Source organism: Empidonax traillii, unplaced genomic scaffold (assembly GCF_003031625.1).
Source record: "Empidonax traillii isolate 1590-97213 ecotype Southwest subspecies unplaced genomic scaffold, ASM303162v1 scaffold1325:size547790, whole genome shotgun sequence".
In the NCBI taxonomy this organism is placed as follows: domain Eukaryota; kingdom Metazoa; phylum Chordata; class Aves; order Passeriformes; family Tyrannidae; genus Empidonax; species Empidonax traillii.
In genome coordinates this window covers 446468-461110 of record NW_020956518.1, presented here as the reverse complement: position 1 = coordinate 461110, position 14643 = coordinate 446468, and the positions used below count along the sequence as shown (strand labels likewise).

Below are 14643 nucleotides of genomic sequence, written 5' to 3'. Positions count from 1 at the left end.
GCTGCTGCAGGGAGTGGGAGGGCTTGTTGCCTTCTCCGTTCCTCTTCCTTTTAAGTCCTGACTCCTCAGCAGACCTTTTGGCTCAACACTTTTTTTCAGATCATTTTTGACAACTGATACTAAAAATGTGGAGGCTTGATGTTTTGATTGCAAGAGTTGAATGTAACTTTTCAGTTCTGGTGGGGTTTTTTTTGCAGAAATGATATAAAAATGCATGTAGACAACTCTCTGGATCCATTATGTCTATACAGTGCCTTTGCTAGACAAGAATTATCCTCTGCCTTGTTCTGTAACTTTCATATTGTCCATTTTAACTTTTTGTTCCATCAACCTTTATTAACTTAAGGCTTCTTTTTTAAAATAGATATAACTTCTTTTTGTCATTTGAATGTCTTGGAATTCAATTTTGAGCCACCTGCTTTGCTGCCATTTAAATAAATATAAGATAATTAATCTCAATATTGTCTCTGATTCTGTAACTCTAACATCTTTCATGGTTGTTTAGGTAATCCTAGCTTCCATTTCTGAGTTTCATTAGTTTCTTCTGTAGTCACCTGTGTAGCTCTTTACAGCTGAAATTTTCTTCTCATAACTTAACCTCCAATGTTCATATGCCTGATTTGCTGGGAGATTTTTAATTTAATTTAATTTAATTTTAGGAATGGGTCTTATTAATTCTTCTGTGCAGTTTATGGTATTTTTATGAATGTCTAAGATGGTCTGTTACACAGAAAGAAAACGTGGTGTGAACATAGAGAGGATTTGAGGAGCTCAAATGTGTTTACTTCAAGGCTGAGAGAACTCTTGACTGTGTGCATGTCTAGACATTCTGTATAACTTGGACCAGAGGCTGATCCTACTGTTGTTTAATGAAAATAGTGCAGTATATTAACCCATTGTAAAGCACAGGAAAAGAAATTGTTTAAAGTTAGTTTGAAATCGTACTGTAAATGTTAGTTTGTTAAGAATATATCACAATATTTACCTTTTCCTCACAGGTTATCCGTACATCTGGAGTGATCAGCTTTTTATTTTTTATGATATTCAACTTTCTCTGCTCCTTTTATCTCTTCAATCTGATCTTGGCTGTGGTAACAATGGCATATGAAGAGCAAAACGCAGCTAGTCTTGATGAAAGAGAGGCCAAGAAAAAACTACTTCAGGAAGTCCAAGAAATTTTAGAGAAAGAACAGGTTTGTAAATTATTACGTATCATATGTGGTTCTTTTTGTTTTCTTCTGTATGTGAATTAGGGAAATAATGTTTTGAATTAAACATGTGCTTCTTACAATACCTTCTCACACTTCAGTTCTCTTTGTGTCTGTATAAATGCATGAGTGTATGTATATATCTATTTGAATACATAAACATCTCTGTGATACAAAACCCCATCATTAATTTTCAGGATTAGCAGACCTGACACTGTATAGGAATGGCTTGTTGGCAATTTTGTAGTTTTTATGGTATTGCACAGGTGCTGCACTCCATGGTTTTCCCCGTTCTTGTACACTCCCACTATTGCTGTGGACAGAAATTCCTTTCTCTGGGTATTCCTTCTTGCTATTACTGTGCAGTCTCATGAAGGAAATAGGAGTGGATACATTTACATCCATGAGAAAATTGTCATTTCTGCAGTTCCCAAAAGTTGGAAGTTTCAGTGCTGATAGATTTCAGGCCTGATTAAAAAGCCTTCCAAGAGCCACTGCGCTCAGCATTTTAAAGGTTGTCAGGCCTCATTTTGAGTGACTGCATGCAGGAGGTCTATCAGTTGACAAGAGCAGTAATAGTCTTTAGCCAGGATAATGCTGTTGGTTCCATATAAAGTTCCACACTGACATCCAGAGACTGCAATGGTTTCTTTGCTGTTGCTTTGCAGAGTTAATAGACACACATCAGATTTCCACAGTGTTTCCTCTTGACATAGTATTGTTCCAATCATTCTTGCCTTGGTCTGTAAGGGACCAGGGATCACCTGTTGTTTTTTCTGATAATCATTTAATCACTGAGTCACAGAATCATGGACAGGTTTGGATCACAAGGGATCAGGATGAGCTGGAACACCTTCCACTAGACCAGGTTGCTTCAAACCCCATCCAACCTGGCCTTGAACACTTCCAGGGATGGGACATCCAGAGCTTTCAGGGCAACCTTTGCCAGTGCCTCACCACCCTCCCAGGAAAGAATTTATTCATAACATTTAATCCAAATTTCTCTTCTTTCTCTTTAAAACCTTGTCATGTCACTACCTGCCCTTGTAAGAAGTCCCTCTCCAGCTCTCTTGGAGCCCCTTTAGATACTGGAAGGGGTTCTAAGGTCTCCCTGGAGCCTTCTCTTCTCCAGGCTGAATGACCCCAACTCTCTCAGCCTGTCTCCAGAGCAGAGGTGTTCCGGCCCTCAGAGCATCTTCGTGCCCTTGGGCTGGTCCAAACCCTGCTGCTGTTGGGGGGGGGGCAGATCTGGACACAGCACTGCAGGTGGGGTCTCATGAGAGGGGAGCAGAGAGGGAATCACCTCCCTTGACCTGCTGCCCATGCTTCTCGTGATGCAGCTCAGGACACAGTTATTTCTGGGCTGCAGGCACACGCTGCTGGCTCATCTCGAGCTTCTCATCCACCAGAAGTGAAGCTCTAAGCTAGGGCAACAAGATGGGTTGAAAATTATTGGTAAGACCTATTGTATCTTGTAACTTTTTATAAGAGATACCTCTGATTTACTGCTTACAGTCAGAAAAGTCAGATCTGTAAGGGGGCATACAAATATTCTCTAGCAACTATCCAATTTCATCATTAAGGTGTTCACCATTTTACCAAGTTCCTCCTCCACAGCTGTTGGCAGGTCTGTAATGTTTCCCTGCCTGACATTCCAGCTTGCCAAGCTTTACTTAGGCTCTTCTTCCTTCTGTTTTCCTTTTGACAGGATTAGTATTTAAGGAAAAGATTTAGATTGAGCCCTTAGTGCTGTGTTGTCTTTGGACTCAAGGACCTTTTCAAAGCAAGAAAAGGGAAGGAAAAGGATACACCATAATATTCTGTAATTCAGAGACAAAACATCTCAACTGACAAGGGCAAACTTTAATTACAGGCACTGACAAGTAACCCTGTTTTGTCTTTCTGTTTGTGAATAGAATTTTGTACTCCTGTCTTTTTATAACAGTTTAATATTAGAAAGCTAGGAATTGTTAGTGCAAAGCATTCAGACAGCATAACAATTTAATGAGTAGAAACTCATGAATAAAAACTATATCCTAGTCTGTGTGCTGTCATTTGCCTTTTGTTCATAGACAGACCTTTGGCCTTTTCTCTTACAGGAGCTGGCTGCAGGAGAAAGCAGTAAGGTCTTGCAGGCTGGATCTGAAATGCCAGTTGCTGACTTGAAAAATTCAGAAGGAAGAGAGAGTAATAAGGAAACACCTATTTTAGGACAAAATGCAATTTCCATTGACCAGAAGAAAGAGGAGGAAATATTTCATTCACAGCCTGGTCACTGCCCCAAGGAGCTTGTAAGTATTTGAAATAGAAAATATATTCATTAGACTGAGGTGTGATAGGACAATTCAATGAGCAGAAAAGCTTTCTTTCTTTGCAGTTTTTTTTTCCTTCTTGCATTCATTGGATTAACTTACTTTTTAAAGCCATCTGAAAATTGTATTTTGAGACAGCACATATGGACTTGAAAGGGAAGCTGTAAGTGGCTGTCAGTAGTACATATTAGTATTTCATATTAAAATAATTTCATATTAAAAAAGAAAAAAATTAGAAAAAGCTAGAGCATAATTCAAACAGTGTGAAATGCTCTGACACAGAGTTCTTTTATTAGTCAAATAAATATAATCTACAACAAATGTAGCAACTACTTGTGGCTCTCCTGCAACTGAGGACTCTTCAAACAATGTTGTCTCTGCTTTCACCCCAAAAGAGGCTAAAGATGCCAAGTCAAAGAGAAAAAAAGCATATCAGGCAGAAACATTTTGGTAGGACTTAATCAGTTTATAAAATTTGAATGGTCCATTTCTCAGGTGCATAACTCTATTTTAAATCCCAGTTTCTCATCCCCAGTTGTTTCCCTCAGCTAAAGACAGATGAGCAGCAGTAACCAGGTCAGTTGTTGGTGAACACCCTTGTTCCTTTCTAAAAGCACTAACTCTGAATGCTTCCGAGCAGCTGTGAATTTCAACAAGAACACCGAGGGCTTTAGTCAGGCTGGCACACAAATGTTTATGTGTTTCTGTCTTACGAGACACCAACCATTAGAGAAAGCACTGGGAACTGGGATGTGATTAGAATAGTCTAAATGAGCCTTTTGGGCTCAGAAAAAATACTATATTTTTAAAATATAGTAGAAATTTATTAAAAGCAAATAAGCAAAGCAGCGCGCCGGGAGACCGGGGGAAACTCCTGTTCCCCCAACAGTCTGCACGCCAAAACCCGTGCATCGGTCTTTTATATGTGCCGTTATCCCCTCCCGTGTAAGTGGAGCTCAGATGACAGTGGTAGGTCCCAGACGACAGCAGGAAGACGGCAGACTCCCCTTCTCCGTTCCTCTGGACAACTTCCCCCCACCCACATTTTACAGGCACACCCAAACTTGCATTCAGAACTCGTTCAACACAACATTGTGGCTTGATACTTGCAATTCAAACTAATCACTGACATTACAAATTTATTTGGATTAGCAAATTATTCATCTTTGCTTTTATTAACTATTACAGTGTGGTAAGTCAGTCCACTCCCAGTCTGTCAAGGTTCCCTCTCAACTGATAGGTCTAATTATATCCTTCCTGATACCAGAATCTTTGTTTGGTTAGAGCCTGGGGCTAATAACACCAAGGCTATGGGTTCTGTCCCTGCCATTCAATGAAGAGTTGGAGTTGGATGGTCCTCGTGGGTCCCTTCCAACTCAGGGTATTCTGTGAAATTGCAGTAAAATTCTTTCTTATTTTCTCTGTCTCAGTCTCACATATTCTTTGCAGCCCGTGTTATGTGACTGTCTACTTAATCTTGAGAACGTGTGTGTGTTAATGTGTCATGATCTGAATATTTGATAATAATTCAGTGTATCCCATAAGATACAGGTGTTGGCCTGTCTGTCCTTGAGCTCTCATCAGGAGCACTGAGCTGAGCATTCTGTGGCTTCTAAAGAAAACAAAAGTAGTGCCATTCCTAGTTTTGGGCAGTTCAATATTAGTAGAGATCTAGATAGGCCTGGTAGTGCTGGAAAAAACAATAATTTTAATTAACTACTTGACTTCAATGTGTTTTTAAAAAGGCATATTTATCTCATGCTGGACATAATTTTTGTATTGCCTGTTTTTTCTATTCCCTTGGTATATTCTCTTCTGTTGTCTTTCTAACCAAAGAGGCAGATCCTGCTGTCCTATGATGTGTCAGTGGACTCTATTAATGATCCTTTGCGAAGACAGAGGTTAATGAGTGCAGCTGCTATTCTTGCAGATCTTTCAGGTAAGTCATTTTTCCTATGGGATTGTGTAATGTGACCTGAGAGATCAAACTGTCTCAAACACTCAGCATTATTCTAAAAGCCACGAGGGGAAATTATGCACCAAATGTAAATTTCAGTAACATAAATATTCTCATATCTCATGTAATTGTGTCTGTAACTCGCAATAACCAAGGGCAAATCATGCCTGACCAACTTGATTGAAAGAAGAGAATTTCAAAATGTGTGTAAGCAGAAATTTTGCCCATTTTCAGAGGAACAGGTGGTGCAGTCTCTGATCTGATGTCTGACTCTGCTTTGAGAAGGGGATTGCACTACAGATCTGCTGAGCTCTCTTCCAACCCCACTTATAACCCTGTCCTCAGCTGTGGACACCTGTGGCTGTGCAGATTCAACTCACAGGAAACAGGTTGCCATTTTCCCTGAAACAGTGATTTCTCTCCTTGATGCAGATCCTTTATCATCCTTTAATAGTGTGAAACAACGTTTTTCAATGATGCAGTTCTTCTCACATGAGATTGATTTTTTGTTTCCATCTTTGACTGATTGTCTTTCTCACATAGAATTATTCATATGTCACTTTCTTTCTCTGCTAGGGTCAAAAGAGAAACGTCCTGCATTGTGGAAACGTTTTGTACAAAAGTGTCTAATTTGGAATTGTTGTCCATTCTGGAGAGCAGTCAAAGAGAAAGTGAAATTGGTGATTTTGCATCCATTTTTTGATCTCTTTATCACAGTTTGCATTATCTTAAATACCTTAATAATGGCTATACAGCACCCTGCCTTGTCATCAAATGCCAGAGAACTGATTATTAACACTGATGAGGTAAGTGAGGTCTACATTAGGGTGGATATGGAGTTATAACCCTGTATTTATACTGGAACAGTACCATAAGGAGACAGACTTCTTCAGTGACCTTTTCTGAATTTCTTTTTTGTCCTTCCAGGTATTCACCCTGATTTTTACACTAGAAATGATCTTGAAAATCATTGCTCTAGATCCCTACTACTATTTTCAGAACAAGTGGAATGTTTTTGATAGCTTGGTTGTTTTGATTGGCCTACTGAGCTTTGGAACTGATCTCGCACCTTTCAGTCTGGTAATGATTTCTTTATTATTTTTTAAAAGCATGTGTATGCTACAGATTTGTAAAAGATTACAGGGAAATACCCTCTCATCATTTTACTGTTGAATCTGTCAAATCAGTTCTCTTTGTTGGTAAGTAGGAAGCAAACATGAACATTTCATTCAAGTGAATATTAAATTAATACTAAAGAATACTTTCAATATGTTTATTATACTGTGTATATTGGACACTACAAATCCTCTGGCACAGTCTGCTCCCAGGGAGATCTGACTCAGCAGAGAGTTCACTGGTTCCCTGTTAGGTTTGTACAGTGGCACTGCTCAACTACACCTCAGACCTACAATCAGGAGCAGATATTATCTGAATATTTCCTGAGCTTAAGGATAGCAAAGGTTCCTTCACAGCTTTTCCTTTTGAGCTGAGATTTGTGAAATAACAGAGCTTTTCTCAGGGTTTAGTCTTGGCCTTGAGGGCTCTTCAGTGCTTTCTTCCATTCTAGGGAAAAAGAGGAATCATTCTGAGGTGTCTGTTTATAATGTTACTTTTGTTTTTACGTCCTCATGGCACATTTTTAATGTTAAATTTACTAATTACTTCAAAATGCTTCTTAGCATTTCAGTCCACAAGCCTTGAAATGCAGTGAATTCTGTTTCCCCTTGTGTATCGTGACTGAGAGATTTTCACAGCCCTGAATGCTAATTTGACTGAATTCCTCCTTTTTACTCATGGGGCTACATGGGGTAGGTCCTATCTGGATTTTCGGACCCTTTTTAAATCTGTTTGGTGACAGGTACAAAAAGGTATTTATCTTACTACATCTGACCAATACTCAGTAATTTCATAACCTTTTCCAAGTACCCAAGACTTACTTCATTATATACCTGTTAATTTTATTGCAGTTAACATTATTAGACTGTCAAACTCTTGTATCTAAGTTAGCACAAACAATTTGAAACCTTCCTTTGATACTTGTCTGCTCTCAATAACATTAACTGCTGGAGCTTAAGCAGAGCACTTTTGCATCAAAATGATTAAATGCCTTTCTGTGGGGGAAAAAGGAGGATGTTACTGCAGTAAAGGCAGCATGATAAATGCAGGGTCTGGGTTTTATGTGGGCTGTGATTTCTAGGCTGTGTTTGACCTTTCCTTTTTTCTCTTGTGTTTTATTTACAGATCAGAATATTCAAATTGGCAAAGTACTGGCCAGCCTTAAATACTCTTATGGAAGTAATTCTGAACTCATTTGGTGCTCTGAGTAACCTCACTCTGGTTTTGGCTATCACTGTATTTATTTTCGTTGTAGTAGCAATGCAGCTTCTGGGCAGTGATTATGAAAACAAAATCCATAAAATAAGCACCAGTGGGAATTTACGCTGGCATATGAAGGATTTCAGTCATTCAGTCCTGATTGTGTTCCGAATATTATGTGGAGAATGGATTGAAATGATGTGGGAATGTATGGAAGTGGCTGGAAAAGAGAAATGTATTACCATTTTCTTGCTAGTCCTGGTGATAGGAAACCTGGTGGTGAGTTTTAAGCTGATTCCAAGTCCCTACTGAATGCACCCAGTTTCGCTGGCAACTGATTTTTTCAGAGGCAAACTTAATAGTTTCAAGAGTATTCACACTCTTCTCTTTTCCACTGATTTTCTCTTTCTCACACAAGAGGTAGAAGCAATACAAAATTATTCCCTCTACCCAGAGTATAGAAGTGCAGTGCTTCTGATAATGTGGTGTCTGATGTAAGCATCTTTCGTGTTGATAGAATCAAATAACCAGCTTTTCAGTGCTTTTAATGCTTATCAACTTGTCTTTGTATTATCAAGAGTTTACCCTACCCAGATTTTCTGGTTTCTATGACATATAGTGGATCTAATGTAAATGTACTGGAAGACAAAATCTTTTTCATCTGCTTGGTTTGTTGCTCTACACCAGAACCTTTCTGATGGTGATGTTATTCAAATGTGTCCTTACTGGTTTTCAACATTTCTATCTCCTCATACATTATGGACATCAGAGCAGGTGAAAATATGTTTGATATACCCAAACCCTCATTCCTTCCTTTTTCTCCTGCCATTCCTTCCAGAAGGGGCCATATTGTACTATGACAATATTGCAGTATAATAGTAAATAATTTCATGGCAGAGGTTGATGAAAGCAAGACTGAGGGTTTCTGAAGTGTCTTTTCTGTTAGCAGTAGTGCCTCTAACTTACTTTAACTATTTTAAGGTCATCAACTTATTCATTGCCTTGCTGCTGACTTCATTGAATACTTATGCCTCAGGGGGACAAGAGGAACCTGGAGAAGGGAATAAATGTCAGATTGCCCTTGCACGGATTTACAAGGGCCTGAAGTCTGTGAAAGACAGAATTCTGGATCCTTGTGGCAAAAAATTGAAAGGAAGCCTCAAAAAAGCAGACAAAGAACAGACTTTGGTAGAAATTTCTGGCACAAACCTAGAGGATAATAATTATGCCATGACAGATGTCAGAAAATATATAGACAACAATGGCTTTGACATAGAGTTTCACCATAATGAAGAGAATTCCTCAATGTCATGGAAATACAAAGACATTTCCAGCAGTCACAGTACCTGTGTTCCCATTGCAGCAGCAGAGAGTTACAGTGACCAAAGTGATGATGAGCACATTGTATTCACAGAAACAGAACACAGAAAGCAGGTAAGAACTATTCATATTTAAAACAAATACTGTAACTTACATCTGTAATTGCCATCTCAAAGGCTCAACAGTAAATGGTATCCCTTCTGTAATTTCTGCCATTTTACTTTCTTTGTTCTTCTATTGCAAGGACTACCAAATAGTCTTCATTTTCCAAAGGGATTTTGAATACCCACTTTATCACCATTCTCTTCAAGGAGGGCCATAATTCTGCTTTGGTCTGTTTTGTTTCCATCTCTTGCTGTCAACTGATAAATGAAGTTTGATCAAGACGGACATTCCTTCTTTTTGTCTCCTTTGTCTTACACGTTTTGGCAGGCAGGCCTCTGCTGCTGCTTATACGTCACTTCTCAGCTGCCATTTCCTATGGGTTTGGTCATATTAGGAAGCAATGCCAGTGGAATGTCTTTGGACAAGTTCTCAAAGAAGCAAAAATAGCTGATCACCTTAGAATCATCTGTGGCCATTTCCAATATTCCAGAAGCATTTGATGACAAAACCTTGTTCCCTGCTGCAGTGGACTCTGGACTTTCTTGGAATTTGTGGATACAAAAGGACTGAGAACTGTCTGGGATCACTTAGGTCTTCTGCCTGTAACTGGAAACATGAGGCTGTTGGGGTCCAGCTGCAAAGGTTAATTGGAGGCAGAAATCCATCTATGGGCTAAATTTATTTCTTGGGGAATGATACATTTCCCCAGTAAAACATACTAGTGGAAGGTTCTCTGCCTATGACAGAAGGGTTGGAACTAGTTGATCTTTAAGGTCCCTTCCAACCTAAACCATTGATTTTGTGATTCCATTATTCTGAATTTTATGCATGTTTTAGATTCTGTTAAAGATTTCTGACTTTTAAGAATGACTGTCAGGAAGGTTTCCATTATTTCCTGCAGGCAGACACATTAGGACATCGAGAACAGCGGCGGAGTTCAGGCAGCTTCAGTCAGATTTCTGGGACTCCTGAAACTATACATGTTTTCACAGTAACACACGAAAAGCAAGAGCAAAAAGAGGTAATTCTAACTTCTATAATCTTGTGGAATGTGCTAGAGATTCAGACTGTCACAGCTGTTTTTCAATTCAGCAATGACAGGACAGGCTGGGATTTTCTGAAGAGTAGCAAGTATAATCCTTGTGCAGGTGGCATATCACTCCAGAGGCACTAATTGCATGGAGGTTTGTCTCTCATCAATAACCATGGTTAATGGTGTAATTCATGTATTATTTTGTACAAAATAAGTAAACAGAAATTAACCAAGAACCACACTTTCTTTAAGCATGTCCGAGAGATGCTATTCGTTTCTATGGATAATTCTGTTTGCTGTCATTCTTGGATGCAAAAATGTGTTCTCTCGAAATGGTTCCCTAAACAACCATGCTTCTTCTAGTATAGAAACCCAGCTCATTCTAATATTCTAATACAGTACAGTTCCATATCAAAAAAAGGTGGGGAATCAGGGCTTGCCCCCAGTGATCCAGAAAATTCAATAGAAGTTCATCATCTTTCTGGATTATTACCTCCAAAAGTCTAACCCCATTAGCATTTCTGTTTTTAGGCACAGTTGCCAGACTTTTTGTTTCTTATACATTGCTGAAATATATTTATATATAAACAATTTGAAAATATTAAAATGCCCATTGATTTAAATAATTATATTTTTGTTTATGGTGAAGATTCCATAAGACCTTAGATTAGTGTAGAGCATTGTGACTCTTGACCGAGGAAATTCTCCCTTCTTCTGGCTTCCCATTCTTATATATGTCCTCATGCCTTCCCTTTCCATGCCATACAGGGCACTTACACATTATGGCTGATAGATTTCTTTATTCTTTTTTCCTTATACTTACTTTCCTTATTTTATAAAGAAATAGTTTTATAAGTGAGTAGGTTACCTACCAGTAATGACAGTTCTTTGAGGTGTGTAGACCATATATACATTTTTATCCTGCCAGGGCTCACCATCATAGTTTGTACCTCTGAAAACAAAAAGAGAATTTGATTGGCCTGAAGAAGTCAGACTTTTCTCCAAAGCTGTAGCATAAGAAAGTCCTCTTCTTTCTGCACATCCTGTTAAGATGACTAGAAGAAACCACAAAACTTATTAAATTTAAAACTGTGGAAACAAAAGTAGGGATTGGCTTTTTCTGTTGCATTATTTGTAATTTCATTTTGTAGGTTTAGCAACAATAAGATAAGAATTCTTTTGGAGAGGAGGGCGGGGGGATGATAAATTTCATTTATATTAGGCTTGTTAACCTTACTAATGAAAAGCAAATAAGTTCTCCTCTTTCTCCTTCTCCCATGCAGAAATGTGGTGCTGCTTGTAGCTTTTCTGAAGCCAGCACTGTGGATCCAGCTGTTGGTCTGGAGATGTTTTCCCAGACTAAAAACTCACACCTGCCTAAGGACTGTTTTGGAGAAAGTAGGAATCTTTTCTGTTTTGTGTTAACACCAAATGAACCAGTGTTGAAAAATATCCACTTAGAACATATCCAAATTAGCAGGATCTGTTTTCCTGCTCATCCCAGTGTTGACATTTACCTTTGATTACCTTTGAACATCTCCTCAGACTCCATTGACCTCATGGTTCAATCCTGCTGCCTTTACAGATTCCTGAAGAGTGTTTCTGGTGGAAAGCAGTGAACAGGGAGTGTAGTTGTAATGTCTCTGCAGTGCAGTAAAGTGAAATGATCAGTAAAAATAATAACTGACTAACCTACTAGTAAGGTAATTTCTCTCTCCAAAACAAAAAGAAGAAATGCAGATAATAAACATATACAGAAGCAGAGGTGCTTTTTTTTGGTGCCCACAAGCCTTTCTGCAGAAGGGCAAAAAGCTTATTTCTTTTCCATGTGTGAGTTGCTCTATTAGAAGAGAATGGTTTAGTATGCAAATTTTTTCTTTTCTTTAGCTTGAGATCATTTCAACCATAGCACCACCTCATGGGTAAAAGAGCTCACTCTTTCTCTAGTCTGTAGAAGCTCTCTTTAAGATGTCTTATACTTTCTTGATTTCATGTCTCAGCATTTTCCATGGAACCAATAGACTATTCTTTCTTTTTTCAGATTGTGGTAAATGTTTCCCATGTTGTGTAGTGGATATCACTAAGTTTCCAGGCAGAACTTGGTGGAACTTCAGGAAAACCTGCTACAGAATTGTTAATCACAGCGGGTTTGAATATTTTATGATTTTTGTGATAGTATTGAGCAGCGCAGCACTGGTAAATTGCATTTAATTTCTCTAATTTTGAATTGATTGTTGTCAGTAAAAAAAAAAAACAAAAAACAGTATTTGATTGATTTCTTCTACTCTGACATTCCTTCCAGCAGGGAGAGATAAGAGTGTAATACATGTATCCCTTAAAAGTGATAAGGCTTTCCCCCATTTGGGTTAGACATTAAACTATATGGATTTAAATACATGGAATTGTAGCTTTTCAAGGAATATAGTTCTTCATACATTTGTGTGTTAGTTTCAAGTCTAAACTAGAGTCTGCATTTACTTAGCACTTGTAAATAAAATGATAGCACTTCTAAATGTTTAAAGCAAGCTAACTGCTTAGTAAAAATGTAGATTCAAAATCATCCAAGCGTTATGATCAGAATCTAAAACTGAAGTTGGCTGTAAACTGATAGATGAGGAAATGTTTCATTGCTACCCTGATCAGATCCATTTCCACTCAAGAATAAAGGAATTTCTATGATTTGAAAGCATATTCACTGTCTACTAAAAGTGATTTGTTAAGTAGAATGTTTTATGGTGCAGGAGGAACATAACCAGTTAGTCTGAAAGGGATCTATATGGTAAATGTCAGAATTTTCCAAATAAAATTTGCTCTGTGTACATTAACTTCAGGTTGTTCACTGAACCATAGATTTGAACTGTCTGCTTCAGAATTCCCATGACAGAATCTCCAAGGGAGATCCCTGGTATTCCTATGAGGGCTCCTCTCTATTCATGTGGAACCAAGCTGAAGTAAGGAAGGAAAGTGAGTTAGTCAGATCCTACAGCACATTAAGGAGTAAGTTGAACACAAAGCTATTTGGTACCCAGGTGCAAATAAGAAAACAGCACCATCAAAGATGTTTTACAGTGGAAATTTCACAAATGTTGATTGCTTGCAAAAAGGGACTTTTCTATTTTTTGTTTGTTTTGTTTGTTTATAAAGTTTTATGCTGATAGGGAATTTTCTGAACCAGTTAGAACAAAGGAACACCATGGTGTCCATGCCTTGAAAGGAAAGTAAATCAGATGGTGATCACAGAAAGAATGCACAGAAAAGTCCATGGTGAGTGCTCAGTGCTCAGAGAAACGAAGAGTAGTCAGGAACTCAAGTAGTTTCTGACTTAAGTAGCAGAAATTAAGAGTAGCTAGAAACTTTAAAAAGGTAGGGAAAAAAGTAGTTGGAAGTTTGAAAAAACATCACTGCTAGTGAGCAGGTGGTTTGACTGGTAGATGGAGATGAAGGCAGCCAAGGTTTAGCAGGGAATAAAAGGACACATTATCAAATTTACTCAGGAAAAAAAGGTCAGAAATGGTAAATCGTTTTATGTGCACGAATGTCAGAAGTTCTCATTTACCCACACTCAAATGAACAGTCCCATGGACACAGAGACAGCTCTGCTCTGTAGGCATTTCTCCTAATTGTGGCACAGCTGGAAGACCCCTGTGCTCTAGAAAAAGTATCCCTGTTTTCTAACACTGCAGAACAGGAGTGCGTAAGTTTTATTGGGTTGCATATTGGAGCATCTCTGCTCCATGTTTTTTCAGTGGTCTGTGCTCCTGCTCCACCTTTCCCATGGCCAGTTAGACTGGGTTTTTAGGCATGTCTTAACTGCAGGGAGGCAAATCAGGTCTTCTGTAATACCTAAATGAAGTGGAGATGGGGCGATAAGGTAGGGGAGAAGTGCTTGAAAGGAGGAATAAATACATTTCCAGAGGCTTGGTGAGGAAATAATGCAAGGTGTAAAAGGAACTGGGAGTGAATTGGCACTATCAAACACTTAAAATTAATTACCAAGGCAACAAATGCATTAAACACAAGCAAACACTGATGTGAACAGCAGGAATCAATAAAAAATTTTCCTAAAACCTCAAGGTCAAGGTTTAGGTGAAAAGACCTGTAACTCCAGGAATGAACAGTTCCAGATAAGGAGGTTGTCGTATTTTTTCATGTGTGTATTACAACTCTGCAGGCTGACAAAAGATGACTCATCAACTACCTTGGGAAGCCAGACTGTGGTAGCCACAATTGCCTGTCCTCAGACATGTTTTGCAATGTCAAGCATAAAAACCTGAAAGTATGTGATTTTTCAACAACCTGAAAAGGAGATTGAACTCATTTTACAATTTAATTTTTTACTTCTAAGTATAAAACTAAGTGGTTGCCCACAATGTAATATGAAATGGTTGTAAT

The 14643-nt window shown here is 38.4% G+C and overlaps 1 protein-coding gene across 1 annotated transcript in view; it reads left to right on the top strand.

Moving 5' to 3' along the window:
• Positions 1 to 14643, top strand: part of LOC114069650 (sodium channel protein type 5 subunit alpha-like) — a 43104-nt gene that overhangs the window by 17109 nt on the left and 11352 nt on the right. The window contains 10 exon segments of the mRNA XM_027906590.1: positions 999 to 1193; positions 3308 to 3499; positions 5357 to 5459; positions 6054 to 6283; positions 6405 to 6557; positions 7719 to 8072; positions 8775 to 9227; positions 10120 to 10239; positions 11535 to 11649; positions 12293 to 12447. Of these exon segments, the coding sequence (XP_027762391.1) occupies positions 999 to 1193; positions 3308 to 3499; positions 5357 to 5459; positions 6054 to 6283; positions 6405 to 6557; positions 7719 to 8072; positions 8775 to 9227; positions 10120 to 10239; positions 11535 to 11649; positions 12293 to 12447 (2070 nt within the window).